Here is a 13253-nt window from a genome sequence, read left to right as displayed (position 1 = left end):
GTATGTTTGCATTTGCGATCTTGTTCTTTTTGATTGTTTTTAAGATATTTATAAACTTCTGTATTTTTTCTACCTCGTACCTTAAATAAAATGTGCTATTTTTTATATATATTTTGCATCCTTTTCAATTCTATCCCTTACTGGTTTTCTGCCCATATTATCCCTTGGGGACACCTCTTTCTCCAACAAGTGTATTTTCTTGGGATGTGTCCAAAACCATTTTTTCCTTGATTTATTTTAAGAACCGTTCTTGGGACTCAGGACCTGGAGCTCGAGAAAGCTCAAACAAAATGTGCCCATCCACCTTGCAGACATTGATAAAAAACTGAAGTATTTCCTGTATGGGAGGGGTTATATAGGGGCGGACTTCCATCTAAGACTTGGTCTTACTGTGTCCATTTACCTAGAGATGGCGTATAACCCCAGTAAGTAATGAATAATAGCCCAACTCTGTGTCCTGTGATGTATGATAAAGAAATGCTATTTTCAGGTTAGTTACTGGAAATGCTCACCAAGATATTTTCAGCATAGATGGCTAATCAATAACATGTGAAGATCAATACATACCAAAGCAATTTTCACGCAACTTTATTTACAATACTAACATTTAAAAAATAAGTATGTTCTTACAATTGCACAAAGAAATTCTTTACACAAATGTAGATCTATGTACGGTCAAATATTTTATTCTGTTTAGATAGAAACAGAACTAGAAGGTAATCCTGGAGGAAAAGTTGCCTCTTATTTTAACAGAAATTTAGAGAATTAGTGAAAGAAAACAAAGGCCCACTCAAACATGGACAAGCTGTATACTGAATCACCGATATTGTACGGATCTGAATTTCCAGTTTAATAGGAAATTCTTTATCTGATTCGGACTGAGAAATAGAGAGGCCCCCCTTCCTTGTAACATTGACTCCATCACCTCATCGCTTCGAATGCTTAACAGATTGAAGTATATTGCAATACAATGGATCCAGTAGTGTAAGGTTATCTGAATGCCGGCACTGTAATAACATTAGACCTGCAGACAGCAGCAGTAAAACCATGAAGCTGTAAGGAAGGGAGACCAATCTGCATTATTAAATGGGAAAGTTAAAAACAGATGGGAGAGATTTCCATTTGATCTAGAAACTCAATAACAATAAGCATCACATTTAGGTTTCAGTTTCGGATAACTGTAGATTCTTTTGGCATTCTTCAAACTTTCTTTGAAAAGAATCTGCCAGCTCCTGGTTTTTGAATCTTGCTGCAAATTGCTCAACATTAGGCTCTCCATCTGCAAGGGAAAAGCAATTGTGTTTAGTCATTAACCTGAAGATCATATTTACAATGACAAGATTTATAATTTAAGCCTGCATACACGAGTGTTGATCGGGTTCGGCAACTTACAACATGCATACATAAACCAATCCTGAGAGAAAGTATTTAAAACTCCTTTATACGAAGCACCAGAAGCGTGCACCTGCATCAGTACTGCAAATGTCCCCAAAGAGGCAATGGGAACCCATTGAAATCCCATTTTAGGGTATGGGAAGAGTAGACAATTTCCACCGGCATCTCACAATGCAGCACGAGATTCCTAAATAACCTCTATTGCCAGGGCTGAACGTTGACACATTTGGTTGGGGTGGGAAGGATGTGCCCAAGGCTGTGCAAAGAATTTCAGCAATCTTGATTTTAGATGCCTGCTTGCTTATACAACAAATTATTTATATTTTTAACTTGGTAGCTGTTTACTAAAGTCTTACACTTTTGTTTTATTCAAAGAACAGTCACAGCTGCAAGCATTCTGCAGAGTAGGACCATTGCTTTGTGGGGAAGTAGTGATGCCTTTACAAAGGTCAAAACTCCTTAATCAGTAGGAAGCCTGAGCTTTACTGAATGTAGGGCTAGAGAGGTCTACTCAAAAAGCGGCAGACCACTGGTTCCACAGAGACCAAGGGTCCCACTCTGCAGCTGCTGAGAGGGGACATTTTTCTGCTCAAGCTGTGGCTGTCCTAGAAAGAAAATAAACATTAAGACACTGAACATCTTTTATTTTGATGCCCCTGAGGCTGGGTTTACACCATCGCATTTGACTCACAGCAGGGGTCCGGTGCGTCCCTGTTCACCATTTCAGGTCCGATCTCAGCATTTTTTGGCTGAATACGGACCTGAAACGGAACAAAAAACGCACAGGGCTCCTGTGCAAATTCACACTGAAGCCGCAGCGGAGATATGTGAACCGGCTCCATAGAGAGCCGGTCAAAATCACCTGCTATTCCCTGCATCCAATTCGCAATAGTGTGAACCCCACCTGAAATGTATTTAGTAGATTTAAAATGAATGCGGAATTAGGCTTTGATGAAAGAATTGGGCGCCGTATCCTGTAAAACCATCAATAACTTTGCCTGGAAAAAAAAAAGATGTGTGGTCTGACCTATACTAATATGATGATGATATACAATTAGCGGACCTCCAGCTGTCGCAGAACTACAAGTCCCATGAGGCATAGCAAGATTGACAGCCACAAGCATGACACCCAGAGGCAGAGGCATGATGGGACTTTTAGTTTTGCAACAGCTGGAGGTCCGCTAATTGCATATTCCTGCTATAAATAAAAGATATATTCATGTAAACATACATAGTAGATATATTAAAACAAAACTAGTGTGACAGTCCTCCGTTTTAATTAAAAGTGAATTTAAATTTTTTTGGGATCAAGGTTCCCCCCCCCCCCCCAAGAGTTACACATTATCCTAACAACCTTAAATTTCAAAAAAAGGGGTGAATCTTCAGTGAAAATACAAAAGGACCCCTTTATTGGGGTGCCAGCAGATTGTAGAAACTACCACTGTTAGGTGCCAATATTTAAAGAATGTGTAAACTCAACATTCTCATATGTGCCTGCTGTACCATGTATTTGTATGAAAATGTATTTCCTGCCAGTCCCTCTGCTTTCCTACTAAAAACTGACCACGCTAAGCAGGAGAATACACCATGATCCATTCCTCTAGCTATGCTGGGAACCCCCCCCACACAGCCTTTCACTGGGAAGATTAGTGTGCTGCTTTTCCCCTCTCCTAGCGCGTATGCAGCTAGCAACATTTCATCCATTCCACCTATCATTTTAAACAATTTTGCTAAAAGGATTCTGTGCAATGAAAACATTGCTCTTTTACCTTTCCTGCCATCTGTGTCGGCACTTTCCACAGTAGGGAAGACAAACCAGCAGCTCCAGATTTTGCAGAACACAGATACTTCTAGGAGTATAGAAAGTCTGATCCAACTCTGCACTCAAGTGGTTTGACTCGCCAAACCCTACATCATTATGGTTTCATGTAATGAGTTGGAGCCAACGGATCAAAGCCAGAGTGCAGCAGCTAACCAGGAATCTGACACTCCTGAAATTCTGCAGGATCTTCAGTTGGTCATTTATCTTAACTACTGCAGAGATCGGTGGTGTAAACAGCAGGAGTGGAGAGTATTTAAAGCCTTCCTTGCAGGGAGTCACTTAATTGACATTTTGTTTAAATGAACGTTAAATAAGCATGGTGAGACTAGACAGAAGGAGAGCCACCCCGCTGCTGTCAGTCTATACCGGCGGGCGGGAGTTGGTTAAGGAGGAATTGCAGTCTGCTCACATAATTTGTAATAAAACATCTTTGCCATTCTAAAGGTTCCCTCCAACCACTTTGCATAGTATTTTATATATACTGCGATTCTGTAAATGCCAAATATGCTGCAGAAGTCTCCCTCCATGGAGTCTGGCTGCATCCATTTTAACTGTGGGCAGCTGAAACTGCTTCCTGTTCACTTCCTGGATTTACACAGACACACCTCCAGCTCTCCAGCTCTCATTGGCCCTCTCAAAGTAGAGCATCACAATAATTTTAGACTCTAAAAGGCTAACATTTCAGACATTACCATCTAATCATGCTGCAGTACAGCATTTATCTACTAGAGAAGAATTTATAAAACAAGCAGACAGCTAAGGGCTACCTCAGTATAAACAGTAAAAAGCTGAACATCTTTACAATAGAAGGACATTTCTACTTTCTCAAAGTTTAAATGAAAACTCCAGTGATAAACCTGGCTATTGTTAATAAAGATCTGAATATAACAAGGAAAATGGCACTTACCAGAATAATCATTGGCTATCCAAACAAATGAATTCTGAGATGTACTTAAAGGAGCCAGTTTCATATCTTTCGATATAACGTGGTTCGCGCACACTTTCAATACTTGCTCTCGTCTCATCAATATGCGGTAATATTTTCTTTCCTGATGGTAAAGTATTTTAATCTCGCCCACTCCTCGTTCCTTCCACTGATTGGCAAGTCTGTCCCAGCGGTACAGCTTTGCTCTCTCTTTAAAGAGTACTTCTTCATCTTCTTCACCTGACTTAACCTCCACCTAAACATACAAAGTTTCAAGTTAAATTTGAGGTACAGTAGATATAAAAAGTCTTCTACACACCCCTGTTAAAATGGTCAGGTTTCTGTGATGTAAACAAAAAAAAAAAATTAGGCACCGATCAATCATTTCAGAACTTTTTCCACCTCTAATGTGACCTATAAACTGTACAACGCAGTTGAACAAACTGAAATCTTTTAGGTGGAGGGAAGTAAAAATAAAAAATATGGTTGCATAACTGTGCACACCCTTAGGCCCCTTTCACACTTGTGCGACTTTTGACATTAGTCGCATAACAAGTCGTACCCCATGATTCCCAATGATAACTATTCATATCTGTGCGACTTCAAAGTAGTCCCTGTACTACTTTGATGTGAGTTGAGGTCATTAGACCTCAAGTTTACACAGGCATTCCCTGAAATCGTGTAAAAATCACGGCCGCAAAATTGCACAACTTTGAAATTGCGGCAGTGTGAAAGGGGCCTTAAACTAACACTTTGTTGAAGCACCTTTTGATTTTATTACAGCACTCAGTCTTTTTGGGTAGGAGTCTATCAGCATGGCACATTTTGACTTGGCAAGATTTGCCCACTCTTTGCAAAAACACTCCAAATCTGTCAGATTGCGAGGGCAGATCCTGTGCACAGCCCTCTTCAGATCACAGATTTTCAATCGGATTCAGGTCTGGGCTCTGGCTGGGCCTTTAAATCATCTTTTGGTGAAGCCATTCCTTTGTCAATTTGGATGTATGCTTTAGGTCATTGTCATGCAGCAAGATGAAGTTCCTCTTCATATTCAGCTTTCTAGTAGAAGAGTGAAGGTTTTGTGCCAATATTGACTGGTATTTGGAACTGTTCATAATTGCCTCTACCTTGACTAAGGCTCGTTCCAGCTGAAGAAAAAGCCCCAAAGCACGATGCTGCCACCACCATGCTTCACTGTGGGTATGGTGTTCTTTGGTGATGTGCAGTGTTTTTGCGCCAAACCATATCTTTTGGCATCATGGCCAAAAAGTTCAACCTTGGTTTCTCATCAGACCAAAACACATTTTCCCACATGCTTTTGGGAGACTTCAGGTGTGATTTTGCAAAATTTATCTGGGCTTGGATGTTTTTCTTCATAAGAGGTTTCTGTCTTGTCACTACCCCATACATATGAAGAATATGGTAGATTGATTTCAGAGGCAAACGTTCCCATCTATGTGACTTTGAAAAGGTGCTTGCACTACTTTGATGCAACTTTGATCCAGAGTGTAAAGTTGGATCAAAGCTGCACTCAAAGTCGCACTCTAAATTGCACAGCTTTGAAGTCGTACTGGTGCAAACGTAGTCTAAGGCTAGAGTGTGACTGAGTGCAGCTTTGATCCAACCTTACACTCTCTGGATCAAAGTTGCATCAAAGTAGTGAAGGTACCTTTTCAAAGTTGCTGATTTTCAATGTCGCATAGACGGGCACTGGTACCAATAAGATCAATAGGCTGTGACTTGTCATGCAACTCTGGACACAATCTCTTGACCAGTCACGTTTCCACTATCACGACCCCAAAGTTGCACGATGTAGAGTGCAATTTTGATGCAACTTTACACACTGATTGGAATGGGTGCCATTGAAAATCAATGGGCTGTGAGTTGTCATGCGACTGTGTTCAAATTCGCATGACAAGTCATACTAGTGGAAACGAAGCCTTAGTGTACATTTCCACTATTGCGGCCCCAAAGTTGCACAATTTAGAGTGCAACTTTGATCCAACTTTACACTCTGGATCAAAGTCGCATCAAAGTAGTGCAGGTACCTTTTCAAAGTCGCTGTCATTAAAATCAATAGGCCATGACTTGCCATGTGACTATGCGTCCACAGTCACATGACAAGTCGCACTAGTGGAAACAGAGCCTTAATGTGGTTGCCTGTACTATGATCATTGTAGACTGAGCCGAAACCCCAGAGCATTTCAAGCTACACTGACACCTTTGGCATCTGAAGAATACTAACGTCAGTGTCGACTGTTATGACTTTCAGGCCACTGAGAGTATACCATCTGAATCTGTCTATTACCACCAAAAACAAGCACAATAAGTTCCACAGATCGAAAATCAGTACGCTGCAGGAAGGGAAGGGCGTAAGATTAGAAGCTAGGCAAGAAGTTTCCAAAAAAAAAAAAAAATTACCTCAGGCAACGATACAATGGGCTCAAAGTGCACATCATCATTGTGAACCACCTCCTCATCATTGTCACCTCCTTTTTCTGTTTTTCGGTTTGATGCCATAGAGCCGAACAGGACAGCCCCAGTGTTGGCCCACTGGAAGTTTGAATCTGTGCGAGTAATACAGTTAGGTGTTAGCAAAAGGCAGACCACCACTAAAGCACTGGCGTCTTATGAAAAACTGTGCCTGGCTAACATACTAGATAGTGGCCTGTACATAGTTTAAAGTGGTTGTAAATCCTCACATAGACCCAGTGAAATGACCAGTCTCGGGTGATACACAGAGGAAACAAATCCTGCTACAAACTTTACCTGTTTATGTGCAATCTTCTCCTCTACATCTGTTCAAAATGCAGAACTTCTAAAGCATGTCTGAGCTGTCAGAAAACAGGGGGCAGAGAGCTGAAATTACACACTTCAGAGCTTAATTAATTAGGAGAGCTCTGACAGCTGATTGGAGGGAAAGGAGACACACCCTTCATACAGCAACAGAGCTTAGGCTGTCAATGACAGGCTGTGTGCGAATCTCCCTCCCGTCACCTTTTTATCTCTTGACGTCACAGTCCCGGGGCATGATGGGCCTGTGACAACATAAGGGGCGGGGTCAACAGGTGACACCACCCGGTGGCCACGCCCCATGCCTATATAATTGGTTGCGGACCTCGCTCACGGCATTACAGCGAGATGGAGCGTCGTGTCAACATCTCTGGAAGAGAGGAAAGAAGACATCTCAGAAGACCGGGCTCCTCCGCTAGCAAAAGAGCGCAAAAGAGCAGAAGATAGCGGAGGAGCCCGGCAGAAGGAAGAAGGCACCGGAGAAGAACCAGAGAGCGCCTAGACGACACCATAGAAAGGGCGAAGAGGCCTGAGAGACCCCCGAAGTCGGCAGAAGAACCCTGGAGCTGCCTAATAAATTACTTTTAAAACCTGTGTAGTGTGTTTTTTTTTTATTGACACTTTTTTTCCCCAGGTGAATGGGTAGGGGTACAATGTACCCCATAATCATTCACATAAGGTGGGGGGGCCAGGATCTGGGGGCCCCCTTATTAAAGGGGGCTCCCGGATGCCGATAAGCCCCCCACCCGCAGACCCGGACAACCAAAGGCCAGGGTTGTCGGGAAGAGGCCCTTGTCCTCATCAACATGGGGACGAGGTGCTTTGGGGTGGGGGGGCTGCAGGGTGCCCCCCTTGCCCCAAAGCACCAACCCCCCAATGTTGAGGGCATGCGACCTGGCACGGTTAGGAGGGGGGTGGGGGGCGCTTGCCCGTCCCCACCTCCTTTCCTGACCGACCGGGCTGTGTGCTCGGATAAGTGTCTGGTATGGATTTTGGGGGGACCCCCACGCCGTTTTTTGGCGTAGGGGGTGTCCCTTGGAATCCATGCCGGATTTTTATTTAAAATTTGGCATGGAGTTCCCTCTCAAGATTCATACCAAACAGTGCCTGGCATTGGCGGGGATCCAAGTCGGATCCCCGTGCTTGTCGCTCATTGGGAAAGGAAAAAACATTTTTCCTTTCCCGATGAGCGAGCCAGCTCGGCGCTGCTATCTGCAGCTGACACAGTGCACTGCGATTTCCTGCGGTTATGTGCAGATAGCTGCGCTAAATCGCTCCTGGACGCAGTCAATTCTATTTTTTATATCCGCACAAAACCGCATGTAATCAAAATGCAGCTAAATGCAGTGTGTGAATGGGGCCATAGGAAGGCAATGTGTGCGTTTAGCTGTGGTAGAAAACGCAGCTAAAAGCACAATTCTATCCGTCCTTGTGAAAGAGGGGGAAATGTTTCTAAAATTGCTAAATGCCCAGTCTCACAGAGATTGTCTGACTTTCAGTCGCAGACTGAGAACATGTATACAGAATAGGAGTGCTAAGTAGTTGCATGTTTGTTCTATGTCAGCGGAACATTTTAAAACCAGAGACAGCCAGGCAACTAGCTGTTTCAACAGGTGGTCAGCAAAGACTGCATTTCTCTATAAAAAAAATATAAAAAAAGTCTCAGGGCTGAAGTTTGGAAATGCAGGGTCTGTGTACAAGATATGCAATCAATACTTCAAAAAGTTACCAAAAACTAGAAAACATTGTAACATACCTTTAGATCCAAAGGCAAAATCCCCATTATCTGTTGCCAAGTCAGCAAATGAAAGTCCAGAATCACGGCTTAGGCCAAAGGTAAAGTTGATTTCTGAAAGCACAAAATAGTAGATTTATTAAAAAAAAAAAAAAAAAAAATTCTAAACAATTCCCTGTCCTATCGAAAACCATAAAATACGATTTTTTTTTTTTTTACTTACCATAGGGACACAGGAATTCAGAAAAGGATTATAATGCTGACTATAGGAGGTTGGGACATGGGCAAACAGAAAAATTCTAAGCTAGCCCTGTAAAAACCCTCCTCTACCCAGCTAGCCTCAGTTTTGTGAGAAAGCATTAGAAAAAAACAAAAAACCATATACACACGGGTGGGACCTGTGTGGTAGCAAGGAAAAGATTTTACTGTAAGTCTAAAAAGAGGACATTTGGCAGATCTGTAAATCTCATATCATGGAGTACAGTACAGGACACAGAAATCAATTTAAAGACTACGAGTTATATGCGGCTACCTTCAGCTGATTGGACACTGGAAAAAGCTTTCCTGGATCCTCCCACTAACATCCCTGTACAACTCAGCCCAATCCATTAGGCTCCAGATTTATTAGCAAGCAATAAGGAGATCACAGAGAAGCAAGGGGATGGATATGTATTCTGTACTGTACTCAAAGATAGAGAATTTACAGATGCGTCAAAATTTCTCTTTATTGTATAGGACACAGGAATCGATTTAGAATGTATGGGACACCACCAAGAAATAATCAAGGGGTGGGCAACAACACAGCTGAAAAGCAATAGGGCCACAGGAAAAAACAAGGGTAATAGAGCGCAAAGCAATTTTTTAACTGAAAAATCACCTGCTGGAACGACAGTGGAAACAGCCGCCTAGCAATCAATGATTTTTCATAAACACGAAAGACAATTTAAGCAGTGGCTCTGCCTAAGGAAGAGTGCTGGCTCTGGGTACTGTATAAGCCCTCTGCAGTAGAAGGCTGAACAAGGAGTGCAAAGTTTAAAAAGAGAAGGAGAGGGTGGAAAGGTCGACCAGAACCTACAGTGTCTTAACTAAAATGCTATACGCGGGGCCTGATAAAGTATAAAGAAAGACAAGTAGGGAGCTCAGGATGAGATTCCCTAAGAGATCACTAGGTGAGGCAGTTATGCCAAAGATTACAAAGCAGGGGGAAATAAACCCATTGTAAAAGAAGATGTAAGGGGGTCATCCAACGGAAGGATGGTTGGATATCAGGAAGTTGCTTACGAAGGCTGCTGTGCATCCAGGCTTACGGAGAAGGCTGAGCAAGAGAAGCAAATGCCAAAGCTGCTATGGAAGTTAGGTGACAAGGAAGGTAAATCATCAAGAAACTCTGGGACTGGGAATTGCAACCTTTTCCAATACAATAAAGTCACCCTACACCAAGGTCAAGACCTATAAAAGGGAGGGCATACTAGACACCTTAGCCACTTTAGTCCCGGACCATTTGGCTGGCGATAGACCAGAGCACTTTTTGCGATTCGGCACTGCGTCACTTTAACAGACAATTGCACGGTTGTGCGACGTGGCTCCCAAACAAAATTGACATCTTTTTTCCCACAAATAGAGCTTTCTTTTGGTGGTATTTGATCACCTCTGCAGTTTTTATTTTTTGCGATACAAACAAAAAAATAGCGACAATTTCGGAAAAAAAAGGCAATATTTTTAACTTTTTGCTATAATAAATATCCCAAAAAATATATTAAAAAAAACATTTTTTTCCCCCTCAGTTTAGGCCGATAGGTATTCTACATATTTTTGGTGGAAGAAAAAACCCCAAAAAAACCCCCAAAAAACAAAAACGCAATAAGCATATATTGATTGCTTTGTGCAAAAGTTATAGCGTCTACAAAATAGGGGCTAGTTTTATGGAATTTTTATAAATTTTTTTTTTTTTTTTTTACTAATGGCGGTGATCAGCGATTTTTATCGTCATTATGGCAGACAGATCGGACACTTTTGGCGCTATTTTGGGACCATTCACATTTATACAGCGATCAGTGCTATTAAAAATGCATTGATTACTGTGTAAATGTGACAGGCAGTGAAGGGGTTAACCACTAGGGGGCGGTGTAGGGGTTAAGTGTGTCCTAGGGAGTGATTATAACTGTGGGGGGGATGGGCTATGGGGGACACGACACTGATCACCGCTCCCGAATATAGGGAGCGGTGATCAGTGTCCTGTCACTAGGCAGAACGGGGAAATGCTTGTTTGCATCAGCATTTCCCCGATCTTCCTCTCCGTGAGACGATCGCGGGTATCCCTGCGGACATAGCGTCTGCGGGACCCGCGATCACACTCACGGAGCTTGCGGCGGGCGCGCAAGCTGCTTCTTAAAGAGCAACGTACAGGTACGTTAATATGCCTGTACGTGCCCTTCTGCCGACATATATCGGCGCGAGCCGGTCGGCAAGCGGTTAAGGACCTGAAACAAACAAGTTGGCGAACTGCAGCCATGGAAGGGTTAGGAAAGGGTGCGTTGGAGCTCTGGACAAGGACTAAAGTCAGGGAAGACTTACCAAAATGGGGCTCTCTAGGTGATTTATGTACTGTACATTGCAAGGATTTTAATCTTTGTTGCAGATTCACGAGTAAGGAAAGGGATGGTCGGCACTCAGGATGACATCCAAAAAAAAAAAAAAAAAAAAAAAAATCATATTTCGTTATTACGTAAACATGTAAAAGGCTGAAAAAACAGCCTACATGTTTCAGACGTTAGTCCTTAGTCATAGCCATCCGACTGTTCTAAATGCCTGTGTCCCTCAAAGGGCGAGAAAGAAAAGCTTTTGATTTAAATATACTTCAAACCCCCCAACTTGTGCCTATTTGAACCCTATATCCACTGGAATATTTACATTTTGCAGAGCAGAGTAGGGACTGGCCAAACAGATTACTTTGATGCATTTTGCCAGCTTAAAGATGCATTCCAATGTAGGTGAACAAAAAAAGCCCTGTTTTTTTTGCAATGTTTGCTAGAGGTGTATATCAGTGTACAGGTGGTTCATTCAAAATTGTGTGTGTTAATATTTGGTCACACCCGTTTAGCACTTGATGGATTATATATGCATAAACTATATTTGAGTGCAGGTATATCTTATTCCAAATGTTTATGGGCCCTTTCACACCTATATGCATTTCAGTCTCCTTCAATGCTTTAATCAAAATCCCAGAAAATTGACCAGGAATGTGTGCAGCACAAACACTGATGCTAGATCTGATATCTGATCACAGTATATCAAAAGCACCATTTTTTTAACACATTACATTTTCTGTTCAAGCAGTGGTAAGGCTGTACTACATAGATATTCTCTAGAGCAGGGGTAGGCAACCTGGGGCCCTCCAGCTGTTGCAGAACTACAAGTCCCATCATGCTTCTGGGAGTAATTGTAACTGCCAGCTTTTGCATTGCCTCATGGGAAATGTAGTTCCACAAAAGCTGGAGGGCCCCAGGTTGCCTACCCCTGCTCTAGAGCATAGCGCTACCATGATATAGATTTATATTCTGGGCACAGACCAAATAATCGTTAAAAAGACAAGTGCATGCTTGGAACACTTTACACCTGTATTTGGGATGTAATATGCTCCAGCGCCTCCCCTCCACCTGAACATCCACATCAATCACAGGGCTATGAGAGAATGAATAAACTCGAGGTCCCATCTGCCATCGCAGTTCTTAATGGACTGCAAGGACACTGATGAGCGTCCTCGTAGTCCATTGACACTTCCTTCAGCTTAACAGGAAGCCTGTACAGAAGTATGGGCAAGAAAGCTGGAGGACATGTCGGCAGGAGCTTGACATTAAACCCACGATCCACTGATTGCAGGTGCATGGCTTTGCAAGCTCCTGGGGGAAAAAGAATTAAATGCACTTTTTTTTTAAACTTTAAAAATATGTGCTACCTCCCCCCAAAAAGGTGAAATTAGCCTTTAAAAGCAATAAAGTCTCTTCATAAAATGTGCCCCCCTGCATGTTTAAGTCATAATGTACTAGTTTGCAGCTTACACTTGTACATTATGAGAGACTTCCCTACCAACAAAGCCCTTCAGCGCTGGGCTTTCGCAGCTCTCCCTGGCCCCTGGCACTTCCCATGTTAACCCAGCTGTCCTCCTGGCTTACGAATCTTCGGCTGCTTGACTGGCCAGGCTGCAGTGACGTCACTCCCGTGCATGAGCATGGGAGTCACTTTGCCGCGGCTCAGAGAGTAGGCTGTAAATGCGGTTTGATCTGTGCATGCGCTGCTCAAATTGCATAACTGCTGACAGGCAGGGGGTTCATGACAGAAGAGACCTAGAGGGTCGCTTCTGTTTTAAAGACCCTTCCTTCCTATCAATTGATTTTTTTAATGCTTGGGTTTACTACCACTTTATCAAGCAATGTCACAATAGTTTGCACCTATTGCAGGGTCGCTGTGAACCAAGTTGGCTTATTAAACTTGCAATCACAGTGCTTGGGGATAGAGTAGAGAAAATTACTTGTTGAGGAGCTGAACATTCAAGAATTGCCCATGTATCGATGGAGCGTAGAATA

The 13253-nt window shown here is 42.7% G+C and overlaps 1 protein-coding gene across 1 annotated transcript in view; it reads right to left on the bottom strand.

Moving 5' to 3' along the window:
• Window positions 1-572: 572 nt before the first annotated feature.
• LOC141127921 (E3 SUMO-protein ligase RanBP2-like) overlaps window positions 573-13253 on the bottom strand; it is a 157501-nt gene continuing 144820 nt past the window's right edge. The window contains exons 25-28 of the mRNA XM_073614806.1: window positions 8692-8784; window positions 6564-6709; window positions 4125-4398; window positions 573-1279 (exon numbers count right to left, since the gene is read on the bottom strand). Of these exons, the coding sequence (XP_073470907.1) occupies window positions 1158-1279; window positions 4125-4398; window positions 6564-6709; window positions 8692-8784 (635 nt within the window). The 3' untranslated portion in view covers window positions 573-1157. The remainder of the gene's footprint in view (window positions 1280-4124; window positions 4399-6563; window positions 6710-8691; window positions 8785-13253) is intronic.

The sequence above is a fragment of the Aquarana catesbeiana genome, linkage group LG02 (genome assembly GCF_042186555.1).
Source record: "Aquarana catesbeiana isolate 2022-GZ linkage group LG02, ASM4218655v1, whole genome shotgun sequence".
Classification (NCBI taxonomy): domain Eukaryota; kingdom Metazoa; phylum Chordata; class Amphibia; order Anura; family Ranidae; genus Aquarana; species Aquarana catesbeiana.
The sequence above is the reverse complement of the archived record's forward strand: the minus strand, read 5'-3'. Positions and strand labels throughout refer to the sequence as shown.